The sequence below is a fragment of the Squalius cephalus genome (genome assembly GCF_949319135.1).
Source record: "Squalius cephalus genome assembly, chromosome: 24".
NCBI lineage: Eukaryota > Metazoa > Chordata > Actinopteri > Cypriniformes > Leuciscidae > Squalius > Squalius cephalus.
This window is the reverse complement of record NC_137145.1, coordinates 25,706,414-25,729,211: the sequence shown is the minus strand read 5'-3', so window position 1 is coordinate 25,729,211 and position 22,798 is coordinate 25,706,414. Positions and strand designations below refer to the sequence as shown.

Below are 22,798 nucleotides of genomic sequence, written 5' to 3'. Positions count from 1 at the left end.
TGAGTTACCCTTTAAAGGGATAGTTCACCCAAAAATAAAAATTGTCAACATTTACTCACCCAGGTTGTTCTAAACCTTTGTTCTTTGTTCTGTTGAACACAAAAGAAGATATTTTGAAGAATGCCAATTGACTTCCATAGTATTTTTTTGGTAACTTTATTTTAAGGTAACGTAGTTACATGTACTTACTATAAATTATGCATAATTACAAGTAACTAACCCTAAACCAAACTCTAACCCTATTCATAACTATATAGTAAGTGTACATTTAACTGCATGTACATATAGTACATGTAGTTAAATATTTCTCAGTACTTATTTGAGTAAGTACTACTTCACCGTAAAAAAAGGTGTAACCATTTTTTTCATACTATGGAAGTCAATCAAAGCCGTGTTTCCACCACAGGAACTAGGAACTTTGGGGTGGTACTCCATGTGTTTCGACCGCAGGAACCAGGGTCTCAATTAAGTTCTGTTTAAAAATGTCCCCCTCAGAAAGTCCCTGCTTGTGAGGTAGTACTTTTTCAAAGTTCAGGAACTCTCGGGGGTGGGACTTGGCGCTGAACATGCTGATTGGTTGACTCCACACAGCATTTCATTTCATCCACCATTTTTTTAAATATTTTGCGGTGCGTGCAGTCCTACGTCACCGGACTAATTTGCCTAATCTTCAAGGTACTTTAGACCACGGTGGGAATGCAGAAAGCAACAGATTTGGGGGAAAAAAAGTTCCCTGAACAAATTGTTCCGGGTAATTTTGGTGGTAACATGGCTAAACTGTGCCTTCGGCTGGACTCTCTGCAATGCTGTCTCAAATATTTCATGAAAGGCCCTTTATGTAACCCTGCTGGAAATGAAAGAGGATACAAATATGACTTCCAAGTGGGGCTAAAGCAAACAGAAAAACAGATGGACACAGCTGCTTACAAGAGGTTTTCCGAGCGGAGATGAGACCAATTTTTGAGAAGTGTCGGTGAAATGGTGAAAGATCTCGACAGATACTTATGTGAAGTTTGTTTCTTTTTGTTGTCTTTCCAGTTGGTCATCATGGCCGGGACGGTGCTGCTGGCGTACTACTTTGAATGCACAGACACGTTTGGGATCCATGTGCAGGGCTTCTTCTGTAATGATGCTGACCTGATGAAGCCGTACCCCGGGCCGGAGGAGAGCAGCTTCATCCCTCCTCTCATCCTCTACTGCGTGGTGGCAGCGGCGCCCACTGCCATTGTGAGTAGACATGGCTCAAGATCATCCAAGACTAGTCCTCCAAACTAGTTAACTGACTAGCTAATTACTGAGGTCTACTTTTTAGAATTTTTTTTCCGTACATTTTGGTTTTTAGTTTAAGTAAGTCATTATACAAGGTAATGAGGTAAAGATCAAGTTAACTAATATTAACAAATTAAACCTTATTGTAAAGTGTTACCTTTTAAATAATTTTTTATTCTTCAATAAAGTGTATGTTTTCTTGTATGTGTTGGACATGAACACCAGAGGGCACTGCAATACCAACACACTCAAATACTACATGCATGCTTTTTTGTGTTATAGTGTAAAACATAAATGGGAAATTAAATGTAATCTCCGGAGTGGGGTTTCTGTGCAGTGGCCCATATCCTTTTAATAGGCACATGGGCCATAAAACATCAACCACTAAAGAAAATTAGAGTGAATATATTTCATTTTTGCTGAAAATGATGATCAGTTTCACAGCCTTTGTTTGGGCCAAATGTGCTATGAAGCTGTTCGGAGTTATACAGATTAGACAGACCCTGAGGATGTGTATAATAATTTAATTGTACATTTTATCAAGAATAACTACAGTCCACCGCTGAAATTTAAGTCATTATTCTTGACGTGCTGTAGGTTGAAATGAACATATTTAGTGTTGATTCTTGTCATGATTCTGACTATGGTTTGGTCAATCAGTCTCCAAACTAAATGAAGGAAATTAAGCTTTTATTTTTAGACTGTTATGATTTATTTTCCATTCTGAGGTTATTTTCACTGCAGAAAAAAATGTGAAGTGTGTTTCCAGAACCTGAAGCTTGGGTGTTTTGGGTGGGCGGTTACTGGCTCAAAAACCCACTGTCAAGTCTCTGTAATATTCATATGAGGTTTATTGCTCGTTTTATTGTTGTCCAGGCAAAAATCTGATGGTCTAAATAAGTAACACACCTCTCAACAAGCCTCATGATCTCCTCAGTACATAAATTAAAGCAGTACAGCAAATACTACTACCATACTTTATAAACTAAAGCAGTACAGCAAATACTACTACCATACTTTATAAACATTTTATTATTATTATTATTATTATTATTATTATTATTTGTGTTGTTTTTTTAATTGTGGTAGGAGGAAAAAGTCAGCGTGAAATTGCAAGAAGTAAAGTTACTGAGTTTATTCTGAGTTTTCAGCTCACAGTTCATACTTTTTTTCACAAATATGATATATAAAGTCAATAATATAGAGAAATAACAGAGAGTTATTAGAAATTACAGGGAGTCAGAATTGTGAGATAAAAAGTCGTTTTTTTAAATTAGCTTTTTTTATTTATTCTGTGGCGGAAACAATTTTCCGTAGATATGCATACTGTAAGTAAAAAAAAATATTTATTTTGCATAATTTTATTTAACAATTGATTTATTATATGGCATATGGCTCATGATAGCTTTGATGACATTCAGGTTGAACATGTATAAATCTATATCCAACCTGTAGGTTTCTTGTACCCTTTTCAAACAGTTTTGGACATTCCTAGTGTAGTTATTAATCTTTATAACCCTGCCTATATCTCAAGCAACGGACTGGAGTTTCATCTGTACTGTACTATTCTAAGAGATGAACACTGCAGTCCAATTCCATCATTCCCAGCACAGAAAACAGCTTTAAACAAGCCAGAGTTTTACTCTAGAGATAAAAAGAACTGCTGCAGCTGCATCTGGTCTTGAATTTTTTTTCCCTCCTTGTGACACAAACTTTATTTCTCCTCTGTATGGCAGAAAATAGAAAACCTCTTGCATTTGGTAACTTGAGAATTGGTCAGTGGCTTAGTAATATCTGACTTCAAAGTGGCCTGTGAAATGCTGTATCTTTTAGGTGAAAATTCCCCAAAAGGCTCCACTTTTGTCATTATCATTCTTTTCAGCTCAAACACACTTCCTTTCTATGCAAATTTATTCCATCAACAAGTTTTTTTTAGTAAATTCCGTCTTTTAACTTTGCTATTATGTTTTATGTTTTGCCGTTTGTATAGAGACGTACACATGTGCAATGTGACTGATGCTGTGGGAGACATGCATCCAATTTAGCAAATCTACTTTATTAAACTGTCAAATTGAGATGTTTTTAAGTTTCGAAAAGAGTCTACACTATTTATATTGATTTTCTAATGATGTATGTTAATGGATATGAAACTTGTATAATTCCTTTGAAACCTTGGGTGAAGAAAATGTACATGCAATTTTATCATTGACGTTCCCAGCATAGATAAATAAATAAAACACATTTTTGTGTGAGGAACAGAAAATGTATTTAAAGTCAGCATGAAACAGAAGTTGTGATTAGTTTCAATTGATTAGTTCAAAATGGCATATTTAAAAGTTTTTTTTTTCTTCCTGTGATTTGTTTATTTATTCATGCCTTAAGTTAAAATAGCTTTAATGTAACTACACCATTGCCTCATTTAGTAAACGTGGAACCATGAATATTTAAATTAGCCCCACCTCCACTCACTCACACCAGCTTAGAGATCCACTCAGTCAACTCTACTGAGCTAAACTAAAGTCCCTTTCTATATCTATAGTCTTTGGGTAAATGCTGCATATGGCAAGTGGAAATATTGGTTTAATTCAGCCATGTATGTTTGAACCAGAAACTGATTCAGAAGAAGAGGAAGAGTTAATTATACAGGTTTCTATACAAGTTGATGTATCAGAATGGTAATGCGTTTTAATTAGGGTTGTGCCGATAGACGATAGTATCGTTTATCGACGATAGTCATTCTTGATGATTTCACCAGGAGTGCGCTGAAGTGTTCGTTTGGGTTCTTGGGGTGGTCCATGTTGAATCCAAAGAAGTTAACTTGAAGATGAAGTTGCCGGAAGAAGACAGGAGAATGTTGTCTCAAAGAGATTGAGCGAAGATCTGACCTAATCAGACACTCTTAAAGGTCCTTTCAGTTCACACCCATTTGGTGAGGTGACCAACCAAAGATGACCGGGAGAAAGTCTTTGTTCCATCTTATCCCTGTTTGCATGTTCATGCTGGCATGGAGAATTTGTGCAGTCTTTACACAAAAGTATGGAAAAAAATCATGATGCAATTTGTCATAACATATTGTACACCATTGATTATAAAATCAAAAGAGGATTCTTTTGATACCAAGAAAGAGGGGATCTGAAGACGTTAAAGCAGTGATACATCATCTTTGGATATCAACATTTGAAATTACTCTAAACATAACTAAAGAATCATAACTAGGCTAATAAAACATAGGGACATGCATACAATACAGGAGAAATGCTATAAACATTTGGGAAAGTTTGTGGGTAAGAATGGAGTAAATTTCCTTGTGTATTGGAGTTTATCTCTATAGTCTTTGACCAAATGGCTCATGCCGTCTGGTCTACTGTGCTGTCTTTAAGGGTTGCAGGCACAGTCTCTTGCTGAGATCATTCAGGAGAGCAGAGGTACGGCCTTTGAAGAGAACTGGTTTGAGGGCCGATGACAACGGGAGAGGGGGAAGGTTTTATGATGTCTAGAGCATCTGGATTAAGTCCATTCGTTACAGGCATTTGGTTCTGAATGATGCACTTTGTTGTAGCCAACACAGTCTGCTATTTTGATTATGCATAATTAAGGATGAGATTTGAGAGATTTGAGGAACGTGTGGAGAGAAAAAAAAAAGCTGTGTAAAGATTCTTTGAAATGCTACTATTGTGTGCCACAAATAAAAGAACAGCATACGGGTTTGGAACAACGTGAGGGTGAATAAATTATGACAATGTTAATTTTTTGGTGAAATATTGCTTAAATGTGTTTATAATATTTGATGTTTATGCCTTGAATATTGCAACTTTTCAACAAATGAAATCTGTGCCAGGTGATAAAGTGTGAATTTCGTTTGTACATCGTCATTATTATTACCATTAGTGTGAAACACCATGTTTAGTCACAGTTGGCTTAATAAAAATAATACAAGGGCGAAGTGAACTGATCATTAGAGGTTCACTCAATTTCACGGCACAAAGGACTTCTAAAACCTGATTTTGCTCGTAAAATGGAGATAGAAACTCTTAGAACAAACTCTTTCAACAAAGAATTTCTAAATATGGCATTCTAACATTCACAATGTCCCAGAACATTACCTTGAAACTTCCAAGAAATCATCATGGTTATGATATCACGATGTGATTGCCCACATTTATACATTGTATACATGACTGTGTGGCAGTTCAGCGACCCGTCCTGATATACAAAGTTTTGAACCGCTGTAGGACCTCACAGACGACTGCCTCTCATATAAACAATAAAAACACCAACATAAAGTCCAGGCCTGGTCCTCTCTCGTCTCGCACTGTCATCACTCCTCCTTTTATCCTTCCAGATCTCCTTCCATGAGACTTAAGGCCATGTGGCACGCAGGAGACACTCATTAGCACTCGCGCCACCGGCCTCGCTCTGTTCCCAAGGCTCTCGGCCTCGCCCTGCTTGCCACATACTGTACATGTTGTGGCATTACTGTCAGGTCCATATCTTTACTGTGAAAGTCTGGTCACAAAGCCTGCACCAAAATTGCGACTGATTTACCATATATAATCCACAGTGAAATGTACCAAACAAACAAATAATTCTTGTAGTAAGACGTTCACATAAATAAGCACTTCCCAAGCATTAGGATTCTTTGGAAGGTAATGACATTTTTGTCTAGTGATCCTGTATCTCCTCTTCTCTCATCTCACTAACGTGTCAGTGGGTGGGGCCAAAGATGTGATGTAGGAGTAGGCGTTGATCTGATTCCCCAGAGGTGGTTTTTCGTTGCACTATTACGTCATAATGTGACAAAATCCGAACCTAGTCGTCTTCGAAGCTTGGTTTCAATAAAAGCTGTTTTTGGACTGAGGAAGTTTTGAGTTTTGAAACTTAGAGGGTGTTTCTATAGTACAATGACCTCCTACATGCCAAGCGATCAAGGGGAATTCAATATTTAATTTCTCAATTCATGACCCCTTTAAAAGTACATTAGCAGAAACTAAATGATGACTAAACTGTCTTTAGATTGAAATTTTGAAACATTGATGTCAGTAGCTGCTTTTTCACTGTAAGGCCAAACCATTCTTGTTTGCTTAACCTAGCCGTTAATGCGGATATGGTTTGATTTTCCACTGTGGAGCTGATAACAGAGATCTCTGGAATGTAATACAAATGTGCCAGTCGTTCCCTTTGTAACGAAAAAGTTTACAGATGGTATGAGATTTTAATAGTGACTGCGTTATGGAGGATGATCAGATATTTCCGTTTTAAACTTGTTTACTTTGCTGAAATAGCGAGCTTGGCCAACTACAGAGAAACTGGCTGCCAGGCAACAGACAAGTGACTAATCCGGAGTGGCGATGTGACATCACTACACACGTTCAACCTGCGTGTTCATTTTTGGGGTGGTTTTCATTTAGTGCATGTACTCATCCACTGACAAACCTATTTTGACACTTAAGCCAATGCAGATTATTTCTTAATGGCTGATTAATCAACTTGGCCTGTTAATACTAATTATACATTATATAGAATAAAAATCTAAGCAAACATGACTAGTAATTCTTTAGTGAGCTTTCAGAAGTAAAAGTACAACACCGATCCCATGCGTCACTACACGCATTCGAACGGCAGAGTTCAGCATGGTTAGCCAACCGTGATGAGAATTCTGGACCGGGAATGGTTTGTAATCGTGCCAAGCTTAATCAAGCGGATAAATCTGGAACCGTTCCTTACCGTTCTGGGAACTGTTCAGCCCGACATTGGGAAAGTGACCATTTACACCACAGTGTGCAAGACAACTTGAATAACATAATGACTTAAGAATATAGTTCCCCCATGCAAGTAATGAGCAAAATCACCAAAAATATATAATAGACATGAATCTCACATTATGCATTAACTGCTTAAATCTATTTTTTTTATTTTTTTCTGTCTGTAGATATTTGTTGGGGAGATCTCCATGTACATCATGAAGTCCACTAGAGAAGCCCTAATAGCCCAGGAGAAAACCATTGTGACTGGAGAGTGCTGCTACCTAAACCCTCTCATCCGCAGAATCATTCGGTTCATTGGTGAGTCTTCTGTTTTCATTAGTGTTAAACATTTCAGCTCAGTATTGTTTGGGTCCAGTATGGATTTTCCAGTTGTCACAACTGATGGCACCATGGTGAGATAATGCATAGTTGGGATTTTTGCTAATGTAATGACAGTGATTTCTCATAAATAAAGGCAAAACAAAATGCAACGTTTATTATAATGGATTTAAGGGATGATTGCTGTAAATGATTGCTGACATTTAAAATATATATATATATATTGATCATGTATTATAAATGATAAACAAGTTAATGATAAACAAAAACATTAGTCTGCTGTTTGCTTATTGAATGTTAAAAATGATTCAAATATGTTGTTGAATGGCTATAATTTCTATTCTTAAAAAAGTAATTTTATTCTTAAAAGTCCCGTATTATGCCCATTTTCACAAGATGTAAAATAAGTCTCTGATGTCCCCAGAGTGTGTATGTGAAGTTTCAGCTCAAAATACCCAACAGATCATTTTTTACAGCATGTTTAAATTGTCATTTTTTGGGGGCTCAGAAAAACGCGCTGTTTTAGTGTGTGCCCTTTAAATGCAAATAAGCTTCTGCTGCTGGACGACCCAGGGGGCGGAGCTTCATGAGCTCGCGCACAGTCTCTCAGGACAATTTCATCTCACGGAATGATGATAATATCAGAAACTCTCAGTAACGGTGTTCATTTCGAGTCGGACAATAATGCCTACAGAGTCAGAGTGCTGTATAGAGATGAAACAGGTATAGTTTAGTAGTTTAATTACGGTTATTATAACGTATTTGTCATCTGCTTGTATGTATCCATTATTTATTAATAGCCTACAAGTCTGCTGTCTGAATGATGATCAAACATATACTGATGAGTTTAATAAAGTTTATTGTACATCACACAAATGATGAAGCGTCAGTTTTACTTCAGAAAATCACCGTAAGAGCTGAGTAAACACAGTAAGTTATTAGAAGTGCGCAAGTACATAAACGAATTTCGGTAGAGTTGAGGGAGCATTCCTGTGGGCGGAGGTTAGTCAAAAAACTGTTCTACTGACGTCATTAAAGAAGGAAGTAGAGGGATGTAGTCCAAACGGGCCGTTCGATGTAGTCAACTTCTGTTAAATAAAATATCTCGCTTGGCATTGAACTTTGAGCTTTATAATTTTACAGATATTATTTATACTCTAACAACAACATTACACACTTACTAAAGTTTGAAACATGGGATCACGAAGAACGGGACCTTTAACATTTGAAAAACAAAATATGTTAATGGTGTTGGCATTGATAGTACTTAGTAAAAATATGCTGTTAAACAAATACCATTTAAAATATACTTTGGGAACACTGTGTAAACATATTTATGATTACAAATTTGAAAGGGTGATGAAACCCTATTTTTCCGTAATTTTAACAGTTATGTGTGTTGAACATCAAACCTTCCTTTAGTTTTAATACTATGAGAAAACTGGTACATTTTAAGCTTTTTTGCGTTATTTTCATCTTCTGGGTTCAAATTTGTCTTCATGTCAACATCACAGGATCATCACTCAACTATCACACAGGATCATCACTCAACTATCACACAGGATCATCACTCAACTAATGTTGTAAAAAATGTCAATATTTCGATATGTATCGTTACTGAAATATCTATAATGGTTACAATACTCCTTTTCTGCAGTATCGATACACCAGCCTGATCTCACGACAATTCGTACGAATTCGACGAGGTGGCTAATTCGTACGAATTCATACGACCTCACTTGTACGAATTAGTACGATTTTTCCTAAATCGTACATATTTGACGATTTACCCAATTCGTATGAATTCATACGAATGACCTACCCCTGACCCCGCCCCTAAACCTACCCATCACGTGAGTTTAGACAAATCGTTCAAATTCGTACGAGTGAGGTCGTACGAATTCGTACGAATTAGCCCATTTTCCCACACTCGTCGAATTTGTACGAATTGGTCGTGAGATAGCGTAGGATACACCGATACCAGCTGCTCTCTCTCTGACGGAGAATTGACATATATCTTGCATTACCACAGGTTTCACGCTCACACCAAAAGCGTGCTCACCACTGAAGCCGCCTCTTAAATTGAGTGGCTTACTGCGCTTAAATGGTCAAATACACACAAAATTGTGTGTATGACCGTCTTGGCGAGTATTCAGTTAAACACAGTCAGTTTTGGAACTTAAATAGTTGAGAAAAATAACGCTTGTTGTGTAACAGTATATTGGATCCATGCATAAGCTCTTAAAGTGACAGCAGCCTAATAAATCTGCTGCAAAAGAGAAAATCACTCACTGCTCTTGACTGAATCACTTTTGTAGCTTTAACTGGAAACATTAATATGTATTTAAATATACAATGAAGACTTCCCAGTGTTATTTTACATTTTATTACTTTAATAGTATTTCTGAATACTGAATACTACAGTTAGACCCACCTGAAAAACTTTCTCTTTATTCTATTGTATTTATTTGTGCTATCATTTGCAATTTGTTACTTTGTTCTTGTTGTATTACAAACTTTTTACTTGTCTTTTTTTCTGTAAATTTAGTTCAGAATTTCAAATAAAACCTCCCTGTGCTGTGTGTAAGCTTTATAATTATGAGATAATAATAAAAATATCTGTATGGCAGTATATTATGGTATCGAGTATCGATGCAGATTATTTCTTAATGGCTGATTAGTCAACTTGGCTAAAGTAATACTTTTAGTGAGCTCTCAGAAGTAAAAGTGCAAGACACATCCAATAAATCTTTGACTTTGTTGGTATGACTTACCTGGAGATTTTAAAGTAAAACCGCAGAGCTGTGGCTGTTTTATTGATTGGGAACAACACCACCTCCAAAACGCATCAATTTTAAATGTTTTCTACAGACATAATGAGAGACACAATCAACAAAACTTTCTATGAAAACTTCCACTCACAGTATTTATTTTATGCAGTCATATTTATTTTATGGATTAGCTTGGGATTGCAGTGATATGGACCATCGTATTGCAGCCTTTTTACAATATTGAGCAATTGTGGCTGGACAGAATCCCAGCACTCTTTTCTTCTTTTTCACTCCAGCGGTGGTCTTGTTTTCAGTAGCTCAACTTTTTGGTCATATAGGAACCCTTCATACTTTAAGAGGCACCATGTATTGTAATCTAATTCACTCCAAGATACACAATTTTACAGTGAAACAAGTGCCACGGTAAAGTCCACTGTCGGTGAGTTTAACAAACCAAAGTGCAGTTAAAGAGAGAGTTCACCCCTCAAGCCATCCTAGGTGTATATGACTTCTTTCAGACCAACACAATCAGAGTCATATAAAAAAAAAAAAAATGTCCTGGCTCTTCCAAGCTTTATAATTGCAGTGAATGGCCTTTTCTGTTTTGAAGTCCATCAAAGTGCATCCATATATACCTACTTCTGGGGATTTAATAAAGGCCTGAAGTGAAAACACAACAAAAATAAATGGCCATTCACTGCCATTATAAAGCTTGGAAGAGACAGGACCGTTTTTAATATAACTCCGATTGTATTCGTCTGGGGTAATTTTCATATTTGGGTGAACTATCCCTTTAATTGAATGAAAAAACCTCAAATACTTAGCTAACGTCCCTGATTCAAACGTGCAGAGCGGCGTTCGCTCAGTCTCACACACAGCGAGTCTGCTGCGGTGCGGTGGCCCTGCAACCCGACTGGAGAGACTGAGCTGCCCCAGAGCCTCTGAAGGTGAAGTGAGTTTCCCCAGGTGTAGTTTAAACACACATTTAACTTAGTTACATTTGTAATGAATGTATTGTATGCTAAAGACGATTCAGCATCAGCAAAAACAGCGAGTCTATTACGTTAGCCAAAATCAGCGGTCAAATCGCCCCCTCGTGATTTGTAAGAGCACTCTTCCCTTTGATTAGCCTAATTTTGATTTTAGTAAAGACAAGAACAGCTTAATAAAAATATAAAATATTGTTTGTATCCATAACGTTTACTGATGGTCGCCGTTACGCCGACGTACGTTACGTTACAACACACAATACAGTGCCAGTTAGGAGATCGATCATTTAATTAGCTAAGCAGTCCTATTAAATCCAATTCCTCTCAGATATCACAGCAATGAAACCAGGTTACAACTGGGGAAATAACAAATACAATAGGATTAAGTATGGGCGTTAATAGTTGGGAGAAAATTATAGGCTACGTTCACACTGCAGGCTGAAACGACCTAATTCCGATTTTTTTGCCCCTATGCGACCTGTATCTGATCTTTTCATGACAGTCTGAACGACACAGATCCGATCTTTTCAAATGCGACCCAGGCCATATGGCCTCGTTTACACTGCAGGTCTTGATGCCCAATTCTGATTTGTTGCCTAAATCCGATTTTTTTGACTGTCTGTTTACACGTTCTTTAAATTGTGACCCATATCCGATTCATATGTTTACACTTGCCATGGCTAGTAGCCTAGGCTACTATCTGAAACATATCGCGCATGCTTAAAGGGTTAAATTCTCTTGCACAAATGGACGAATACAAAATATGTTTCATGCTCTGCGATATGCAAAGTTGCCAAACACCACTTTTGAATAAGAAACAATGTCTATAAAACTACCACGAATCACAAGCGTATCGGTGAGAACACTCGTTAAAACAACATACACACACCCGAACTTGACTGCACATCACATATTTGAGATTACTGATACTGCTTTCATTCGTAATGCAACGGACCGATCTACGGCACATACATTAAGGGCTGTTCACTGTTATACAATAAAGAGCCCGCACAGCGACAAGAAATAGAAATTAACACAAAAAAACTGTCTAGAGCCTTTACTACTTACACAACACTGACAGTGGAGTTGCGCTCAGGAGTAGAGCAGCTATGGACAATTTTCTTTTTCTTTTTTGAGCGGCTGCGGACAAATTCTTTCTATGCACACACAATATTACATCACAATCTGCGCGCATGTTTTAAAAATATAATTGAAAATGTAAATAGTCCTAGCACTTTTTAAATTTAAATAGCCCACTTAAAGTGTTTATTACAAATAAATTATTAATTGCTTAAAATGAATAAATGTAAATGAACAAAAATTTTCGTTAAATTTACAATCATGTGAAAACACTTCCCGTGCCCCTCTCCACATTCCTCTCCTACGATGACACGTTTCGTCGGGCCATCCGTCCCTTTGCAGATGTGCGTCGGGGTTTCTCTCGTCATTAAACCGCGGAGACGTTGCCTAATGCCTCAGAAAATCCGATCTGCCTGTTTACATGACAGTCGCATTGGCACATATCCGATTTATTTCCACATATGAATGAGGCCTGAAACCGATCTGGAAATATCCGAATGCATGCGTTTTTTTCCTGTTTACACTGTCATAGAACACATCCGATCTGTGTCACATGTGAGCAAAAAATCGGAATTGGGTCACATTTCACTGGCAGTGTAAACGGGGCCAAAGTGGTCCCAAATCCGATACATATCCGATCTTTTGAAATGCGACTTCAGTCTGAACGGCCAGGTCGCATGTATCCGACCCGCACGTCATTGATACGCGAAAAACGTCATAATTCTGCATTGAAGTAGTCGTCGGTTTGAAAACGGACTGCATATTCGTCGAGCTGAGGTAAATCTGCCGAGCGGGTCGACCTCGACGAGCCCGTTAATTTAAAAAAAAAAAAAAAAAAAAAGCCCACGGCCATTATATATACGTTATGTTAACTTATTTGTGCTGAATCTGATATTAGATAGGTCAGCGGCTGCAGTCTGGCTCTTGTGTAACGGTCGCTGCGTGCGCTCGTGTGTGTGCGCGTGTGTGTGTGTGTGAGTGAGAGAATCACAGTTAAAGCAGAGACGGGCTCTGGTTAAAGTTTAGCTACTTCCGCAAACAACAAGTGACGTCGTTGACCGTTGAGTACTCTTCTGCGCATGCGGGTCACTTCTGGGTCATTTCACGTTCACACAGGAGATCACAAAAGGTCGCATTTAATTGGAAATGTGAACGGCCTTGCAAAAAAATCGAATTTTTTCAAAAAATCGGAATTGAGCATTAAGCCCTGCAGTGTGAACGTAGATGATTGCTCCATTAATGTGAACCAAACAACAAAAGACAAAGAGAAAATCAGTCGCAGCTCTTGAATGATATAAGCTTTAATCGATCTATGATAAACTATGCAGAGTTATTTTAAATCTGACTTTATTAGATGTCAGTAGACATTACTGAAATTAAAGCACTGGATATATAATTTGTATAGGCCTATTTGTTTAATTGTATACTTTTTTTGTTTGACCATGTGTTTGTACTTTGTTTTTGGTGTCCTATGTCTTCTGAATATAAAACACAAAAGCCTGCACCCTTCTGCATAACATACATGTTTTATTTGTTACGGTTAAAGCATTGCTTTTTCTTTTGCTATAGATATTTATTTTACATTTCAAAATATAAAGCAATATTAATTGTGTTCTAAATTTTTTTTTTTTCCCTTTTTTTTTTATTATAACAAAAAGAACCGATAAGAATACCGTTAAAGTACCTGATCGATAAGGAGTATTGGTAAGAGTAGTAATACCGAACGATACCCATCCCTATTGGCAGCAACGAATTAAAAGTTATGGCCAATTGAACTGTGATTAAATTCAGTATACATCTGCCATATGTTGCCACCCCTCAAAAATTCCTGCCCCCCTCTCGCCACCCCATAAATATTTTTCTAGATCCGCCCCTGGGTTTGACTTGACTTCACTTGACTTAAGCCGGGCGTGCACGGACAATTTTTTTGTCTCTCGGGAAAAATTGTGTGGAAATCGTTGATGCTTGTATGGTCGCGAGTTGCGACTCGCATTGTGTGAGGCAGTCGGCCTGATTTTCACCAGTGTATAGGCTGTCCATTATATTGCCAAGTCATACACAACCATGTCACATAGTAGATCTATGAATATTATTATAGCCCAGTGGCTGGAACCCTGTAGCGTGTACACACACACACACACACACACACACACACACACACACACAGAGGATATGCGTGTGACATCACCTTCGGCCGGAGTGACGCCCACTGAGTGGCAAAAAGCCTGAGCTGCAGCATTTGTTTTCAGCGTGAATGCAGCGAAAAACCCACAAAACATCTAAAACGGGAAAGAGCTTTGCGATAGACTGTACAACTAGATTTGACAAGAAATCTGAGGTATATTTTTACAGACTGCGGAAGCAAATGGATCGCTGCAATTCACAGAAACAACTGGACTCCAGGCAGCGAAAGGTGGATTTGCAGTTATCATGTTGTCAATTTGCTGAATTTAAGGGTAAAATCATAACTTATATATTGTATTGTTATAGATTGTATTGACAACTCATCAATTCAATATTTATCGTTGTATATTATGGATAATTGGATGTTTTTAAATAAACACTGACAACAAACTACAAGTTTTAGGGCTGGACGATATGATGATATACATAGATATAAGTGATCACCCGGATTTAGACCTACCTATATTGTATTTGTATAAAGCGTTCACAGGCAAATGTGCTTTATGTATTTCCCCGGCGTCGAAAACAGGCACATATAAATGTCAGGAAAAACAATTCCTGGCTGCATGTCAATATCCATGGATCACTGGATCTTTGGTAAGCTGTAAGGAACACTATATCGAGTCCAACCTTTAGTTTAAACTGGTCATCGTTCGTTTTACTGACGTTTTCACAGTTTCCCCTGTTAAATTTAGTCACGCAGCAGCTCTTTTGCCACTCAGTCCGGCTGAGGGGTGTGTTCCGGCGGGAAAGTGACGTCAACGCATACCCTCTATAGTGCACGATTCTGAACTGAGTTCTCTTCCAAGTCTTTTTGTACTTAAACGGACAAATACACACAAAAATATGTCAAAATATCCCCGTAAACACAGTCGGTTATGTCTTAAGTGAACATAAACAGTTGATAAAGAAAATGCTTGTAAAAGTATATTGCATCCATGCAGCTCTTAAAGTGACAGCAGCCTAATATTACTGCTGTCGTCTCTATAACGTTAATCAATCAACAAAAGACAAAGAGAAAATTCACTCACTCTTTTTGACTGAATAACTTTTGTGACTATATTTGTAATATATATTTTATTTATAAAGTTCAGTATTATTTTGCATGTTATTACAGTTTCTGTACCTGAATAATACCTGGAGAACTTTGTTTATACAATAACAGTTAATCTCAATAGTATCTTTGTTTAGTTGTATTTATTTGTGTGATTGCTAATTTGTTTATTTGTTCTTTTTTTTATGTTTAGGCCTACTTGTATTTAATAATGCTTGAAATTTAGTTAGACTGGTTGTTTTTGCTTTGGTATTTTAAAACCATAGGCAAAAGTTCCTTGTATAAGTGTTCTTTAGCCGTGGAATTTTGTACATGGTATTCAGCTACAATGAAAAGACTTTGAACTAATGTGAATGATATCTAAGTTTTTTTTTTTTTTTTTACTCATTGGAATCAAAATTAGGAATCAGAATTGATAAGCAGAATCAGAATTGGAATTGTTAAAATTAAAACGATACCCAACCCTAGACAAGATCACATGAGGGAAACAGGGAATCACATGAATCCCAGTAAAAGACATGACATGATAAACATAAATTGAAAACATGAAACAAGAACCAAAATCTAGCCAGACATGACAACATGTTGGTTAACATTTTATTCCTTGCAAGGTCACAAAATCATCTGGAAAAAGTCAGACTGAGAGAGTTCACATAACTAGAGGACATCATAATTACATGCATAAGATGTTAAGCTTAGTAGAGTAGTTTTGTTTGTGCCAAATGGTGTATGCAAATGTAGCTTTTGCTCTAGTGGGCATTTGTAATTACTTCTGGATGAAGATAAAAAATAACATTGTTCCATCAAGACTGCATTGGTATTCATGGGCGTCCTCCAAACCCTTGTCTGATTTGCTTTTATTTTCAGAGCTTTGATTGGGAGTAACAAGCTGAATATATTTTTGCCTTTTTTTTTTCTTTTTTTTTTACCGCAGGTGTCTTCGCGTTTGGCCTGTTCGCCACCGACATCTTTGTCAACGCCGGCCAGATCGTGACTGGCAACCTGGCGCCATATTTCCTGAGCGTCTGCAAGCCAAATTACACTGGGTTGGATTGTCGCTTCAGCCACCAGTTCATCGCCAATGGAAACATCTGCACTGGGAACCAGGTGGTCGTGGAAAGAGCCAGGAGGTCTTTCCCATCCAAAGATGCTTCGCTCAGTGTCTACTCTGCCGTCTATGTTACTGTAAGACACTAGTGTGCATCCTAAATAGACTGTGGTTGCGTAGTTTCATTTGACTTTTATGTGTTGACTTGATTTCAACTGGCCCATATTTCATGAGCTGTTAACTTTGAAATTGAAATTTGCTTTACACAACCATGTCCAGTGAAATAAAGAGGCAAGCTATAAGTCTTGAAATGCCTGTCACTGGAAACTTGAAACATGCTAAATTGTTTGAATATGTTTTATACAGGGAAAACAAGGTGAGCTACAAGGTGAGATCTAAAGAATTTATTAGGTCCCACTATATTATATACTACTACTGTATGTAATGACATTTAAATTAACCATTTGATACAATGCACTTATTGTGAACATATATGAATTTACATTGTACTTATATTTAATAATATTTGAACGTAATTACAGCTGTAATTGATTTCTGTGATTACATCTAACAGCACAACATAAACACAATAAGTACATTGAACTTAATTATTTTATTAAAAAAGTCCATAGTAGTAAAGATGCCTAATATAAAGTGTAACTGTTTATTCTTGTGCAAAGTTGATATCTATATAGAAATATCTATATAGTTGATATCTATAGAGAAATTCTCAATAGAAATGTGTATATATATATATATATATATATATATATATATATATATATATATAAACTAATATGTAATGTAAATAAACTATTAATACTCACAATATTGTATAAATGTTAGCAAAATAAATTAAACAATGGCATGCATCCTTCAAATATTTCTCAATTATGTAAGGTCATAAAAAATAAAGAACAATGGCACAAATTAGAAGTAAAACAATAATAGAAGATACAAATGTAGTATTTTGCTTGATGTTTTTCACGTGTCTAACAGAATTATTTAGGTAAACATTTAGTAAATAAAATGCAAATGCAATACAAATACAAAAACAACAAGTACAAACGTAAAATACCTAAAATACTTAAGTAAATGAAAAAAATAAAACATTTACATATGTATTTACTAAGATCACTTACATTACCATATAAAGGCAATTAGTGTAACTACACATTTTGTCAATTTATTTTATTTCTCACTCTCTCACTGATTCCTGCCTTTAATGCGTTTCATTGTTTGATTAGTGATGTTGAATTGCCAAGGTTTGTGGTTTTTCTTTATCTCTCTTTCATGGGTATACGAGGTTATTTACTCGGATTCTGTTCCTTATAATTGGCCATAATTTCCCTGAGGTGGAGCAAGCGCTGTGTGTTTATTTAAGCTGAATCTCCTCACAGTCACCTGCTGCTGCACAACAAATCCAGTGAATTAATCGGGTCCTTAACGAGTGTGCGCACGTGTGTGTGCGTTTGCCTGTTTCAGATGTACATCACAAGCACCATCAAGACGAAAAGCAGTCGTTTGGCCAAGCCCGTGCTTTGTCTGGGAATCATGTGCGCTGCTTTCCTCAGCGGCCTGAACCGGGTATCAGAATACCGCAATCACTGCTCTGACGTTATTGCTGGCTTCATATTAGGAAGCTCCGTAGCTCTTTTTCTGGTGGGTTTCATAGTTTGCTGTCATTGTTTAACTCAAATAATTAAAAAAATCTATATTTTCTCATTTTTAAATATGTATTTTATTGTCTCTGATTGTTTTTGTTTTTTTTCTCCCCTGTATTGATATACAAAATACAATATTGTGCTCTGTAGTGGTTTACTTGTATATTAAAGTGATATCGTTAGTAAATAACGTGATGCATCATAAAATCTGCTAATTGGTAAAACATTTTTTATCTTGGTTGTCATGATGCTTTTAAAAAATATATTTGTATAAAGTATTAATATAGTAAAAAATAAAGTATTTGGATGAACATTTTTTGAACATTTCCTTTAAACTTTTTGTTCATCAAAGAATCCTGAATACATACTGTATATACTGTATAAGAAGCAGCACAACTGTTTCCAACTAATAATAATAATCAGAAATGTTTTTTTTTAAGCAGCAAATCATCATATTAGAATGATTTCTTAAGGATCATGTGACACTGAAGACCGTAATAGCTGTCACATGATTCTCGGCTGCTGAGAATTCAGTTTTGCATAACAGGAATAAAATACATTTCAAAATATATTAAAGTAGAAACCAATTATTTTAAATTGTATTTCGCAATATTACAGATTTTACTGTATTTTTGAAAATATAATGCAGCTTCTTTCATAGACAATAAAATATCTTACAACTATCATTTATTATTATTAATAATAATTGTTAAGCTCCGCCACATTACCGACCAATGCTAACTTAGCTTTTCTGTTCGCCATATTTTTTGACTTAAGTATTACTGAAAATCTTCCCTTCCACTGTAGTTTTCAAAATCCTTAAATTCCACTTTATTATTTATTTCCACAAATAAATTTTTTTTGGATGATCACATTTTTTTATTTTTTATTTTTACAAATTTATATTGAGAAATAAAGTTTTTTCATGACTTTGCTTTAGTCGATATGATAACCATCCCGATCTTCAAAAAGTTCCTTTCTCGTTGTAGGGAATCTGTGTAGTGAACAACTTCAAAGGGACCCTCTCCACTCCTACCAAACAGAAGCAGGAGGATTACCGCGGTCTTCCCTTGATGACATTCCCTCGTGTGGAAAGCCCTCTGGAGACTCTCAGCGCACAGGTCTCAGCACAATCAGCTCTTGCTATTTTACACACACTCTAAAAATAATGTGTTGGCTCAACAACAACAAAATTTACGCAATAGTTTGCATCAATGTTTTTGAGTTAAGACAACTTTGATTGAATTTATGTTCAACCAACAAGCTACATTGAGTTAGAGGAACTTAATAATTTGTAGCATAAACACAGATTTTTAAGTTGATTACTCAAAAAAATTAAGTTGTTTCAACTACTAGATTTGTAGCCCTGGAACCAGTTGACTGTATCAGTTCAAATCAACAGCTATCACAGCACATGCTAACAAAACTTATTTAACATGTATATTTAATGAACAAGTTAGATATTACTTGTCACTGGCATTAGCGCAGTCTGTGCTTATAGAGTCAATGTAGTGTTTACCTTCATGTATCTACTCTTCACCACAATGGTAACCACAAAAACTTCTACATTACAGAATTAAACTCAAACAGGTCTTTCCCTTCACTAAAAACAAATAAATTAACACTTCATTCCAACATTTATTATCCTTATCCAGTCCTATGCAAAGCATACTGGGAACTAGAAATCCACTGCCTAATTTCCAAAGTTATCAATACAATTTCATTACGTTACTACAACCTAATAACAAAAAAGGCGGTTAACGCATACATTTGAGTTTAAATTACAGACTATATTAAGTTGATGTAATGATCAGCATTATTATATCAACAGAACTCGATAAAATAATGTTTGCAACAATAAATTAGAATTTTTAACTTGCAACCATTCATTTATATAAGTTGTGGTAACAGGTCCCCTGAATTACCTTTTAGAGTGCATTTTTAGAGTGCATTTTATAATAACTTGCATTAATAAGTAATTTCTTTAAGGAATATCACAAAACCAAGAGTGTTGTTGGCATCGTTAGAATGAGCTCATGCTGATATTCAGTACAACAGCATAAACATAATGTAACCATTATATAAACAATCATTTAATATAGAGTAACTTACATTGCAGGCACAATGTGGTTTAGTTATTTTCACTTCGCTATCATGTCGCGTATATCAATATTTGCTGAGAAATGCCAGCAAATTAAGCTAAATTATTATTATTAATGACTACATCATTGTGGCATACTAGTAACTTTCCATATCCATTATCACTGACTTTCAGTCCACCGCAATGCATTTTGCTATCAAGATACTTTGGTTGAGTTAGTTGTTCACACATGACAAGTTCTGTTTTGTCTGCAATTGCTTTATTTATATATTATTTATTCTATATTATATTTTTGTTGTTGCAATTGTTGGTATATATAAATATGCAGACTGACATTTTTTAGCCATTGTGTCATGCCAAGCTGTTCAGTGTCTTACGCCATGAGCCATGTGTGAAATTTAAACGCGTTAAACTTTTCAAAACTCTATAGAACCCAATAACATGCATGTTTTTATGAAATTTCTTACACAATTTTCTAATACACATTTTTTTAAAAACATTTTTAGTTAGTTAGTTAGTTTGATTTAAGTTTAAGTTAACTATAATATCCTTGGTTCCGAGACTAAATGATGTATAAATTGAGAGGGATCTGATAGCGTCAGGATATTACACAATAATTAGTGATAAATTAATTTAGTAAATTTGTAATCATGAAATATGTATTCCCAGTATTCACCTTCAGCAGTATTCCCAACATAAGTTTCAGTCTGGCTGGAATTTGCCTTGCGTTTTGTAAACCCGACTGAAATTTCCACCCCCCCCCCCCCCCCCCAAAAAAAAAAAAAGGCTTTGAGTTTGTCCATTTATTCTCCACAAAGATGCATTTTGTCACATCATACAGCAGGGAGTTCCAATGCTGCTTCATTCCGACACTGTTTTCAGCAGGGAATGTCTTGTCAGACGATTCTGTTGACAGCCAGCCAGTGAAAAACCTGGAGCGCCTGAGTAACAGATGTGGGTCAGAGTAATCCTCCTTTGCTTTGGACTCCCGCTTAACACCCTAGAGCATGTTAGAGCTGGCTATGCAAGTCACTGTGTTTGGGAAACAAGGAAAATCATGTGTTCAGTCACGATCTGGACAAGTACAATAATTGAAGGAATTGGCATTGAGAAATTACACGTGTCTCTCTGGTGTTTCAGTTAAATGCGCCTGATGGGTAATAAGCATTTAAGTGACAAGCCAAATGTGTATTACCATCTGCAACGGCACAGCACGACTCTGAATCCAATTGTGTTTGTCTTTCAGAACCATTCGGCGTCCATGACTGAAGTCACATGACTAAGGGGGCAGCACAGAGTCACTTTCGCTTCACCTCAACACTTCTAGGCACAAAAAGTTTTTTGTACTGTGGCATACTGTAAAAAAAAAAAGAAAGAAAGAAAGAAAAAAGACAGTATTATGTTGTAACTAGTTGTACCTAGAAGCAGCTGTTTTGTACATTTTGTATAAGAGAGTGCTGTAGCTTTCCCTCATAATGTCAACACTGCTCAATTCATGTCCAGATTTCTGCCTTCTTTGTCATGTTTTACATCACAAAGTAAATATATACAGTCTATATATATAATGTAATTCAAATATCGATGTTGTTATGTGGTATTTGTACAAAGAATGATTTTATTTCGATTTTTTTCCTGTACATTTTTGGACAAAGATCATTTTGTATTCTTTTTGTTATCTGTATAAAGCATTTTGATCGACTTTGCCTGCTGATTTTCCAGGAATGTTTTTGGTATACCTATTTTTTGGTGTGAGTTTGAAAGAAAACATGTTGAATTGTTACACGTCGTTGTATCGGATTCTCCTCGGGCATCTTTGAATGGCCATGTACTCAGCATGTAATACACAACACTGTTTGAATAACCTGTTATTCTCGACTTGTGTTTTGTTTTTTCTTTAAAGTTGGCATTTCATTTGAAATGCTAAATATATTTTCCTGAGTAGTCTGTCAAATAAATAGTCTGTAGCTGAGTCCAATAACTTGAGTTGGCTTCATTTTCAAGAATGTTAATATAGTTTGTGAAAATGATGTGATGACAAGAATGTTTTTAATCTTATTACTACCACTTTAGTTAAAAACACTTTTTTTTTCAGCCAAGTGGTGTTTAAAGGTGTCCTATTACGCATTTTTTTTGTACAAATATTTTTTTTTACTTTTTTTTTAATACTTCTGCTGCTGTTTGAGCATGATGTCTGCAAAGTTACAAAGCACAACATTCCTCAAGAATGATGTATTGTTTTCTAGTAAATGCATACATCTCAAGAAGACAACAAAAAAAAGCATAAAATATGAACTGATTTACATACACTGTACTTGTTTTGCAGATCAGCTACAATCATTTTGGCCCTCTAGCGGTTGAAGCATAAAACTACAAGTTTCTTGCGGATGAACATTGTTTTGGTCATTACGTGAGTAGTTCGACTCCTGCGCGGATTAATATGAGGGCTTGATCACTACGCTCATGGTTACATGCTAATCTCACAAACGACATCAAGACTCAATAAATGAAATAATTATACAAATACGGACATCTTAAAATAAATATCTCGTATGAGC

At 36.1% G+C, this 22,798-nt stretch overlaps 1 protein-coding gene across 1 annotated transcript in view; it reads left to right on the top strand.

The window, feature by feature from the left end:
• plppr1 (phospholipid phosphatase related 1) overlaps window positions 1–22,216 on the top strand; it is an 82,897-nt gene extending 60,681 nt beyond the window's left edge. Inside the window, exons 3-8 of the mRNA XM_079862141.1 lie at window positions 1,039–1,227; window positions 7,199–7,331; window positions 16,365–16,615; window positions 17,964–18,140; window positions 19,132–19,263; window positions 21,490–22,216. Of these exons, the coding sequence (XP_079718267.1) occupies window positions 1,039–1,227; window positions 7,199–7,331; window positions 16,365–16,615; window positions 17,964–18,140; window positions 19,132–19,263; window positions 21,490–21,522 (915 nt within the window). The 3' untranslated portion in view covers window positions 21,523–22,216. The remainder of the gene's footprint in view (window positions 1–1,038; window positions 1,228–7,198; window positions 7,332–16,364; window positions 16,616–17,963; window positions 18,141–19,131; window positions 19,264–21,489) is intronic.
• Window positions 22,217–22,798: the final 582 nt, after the last annotated feature.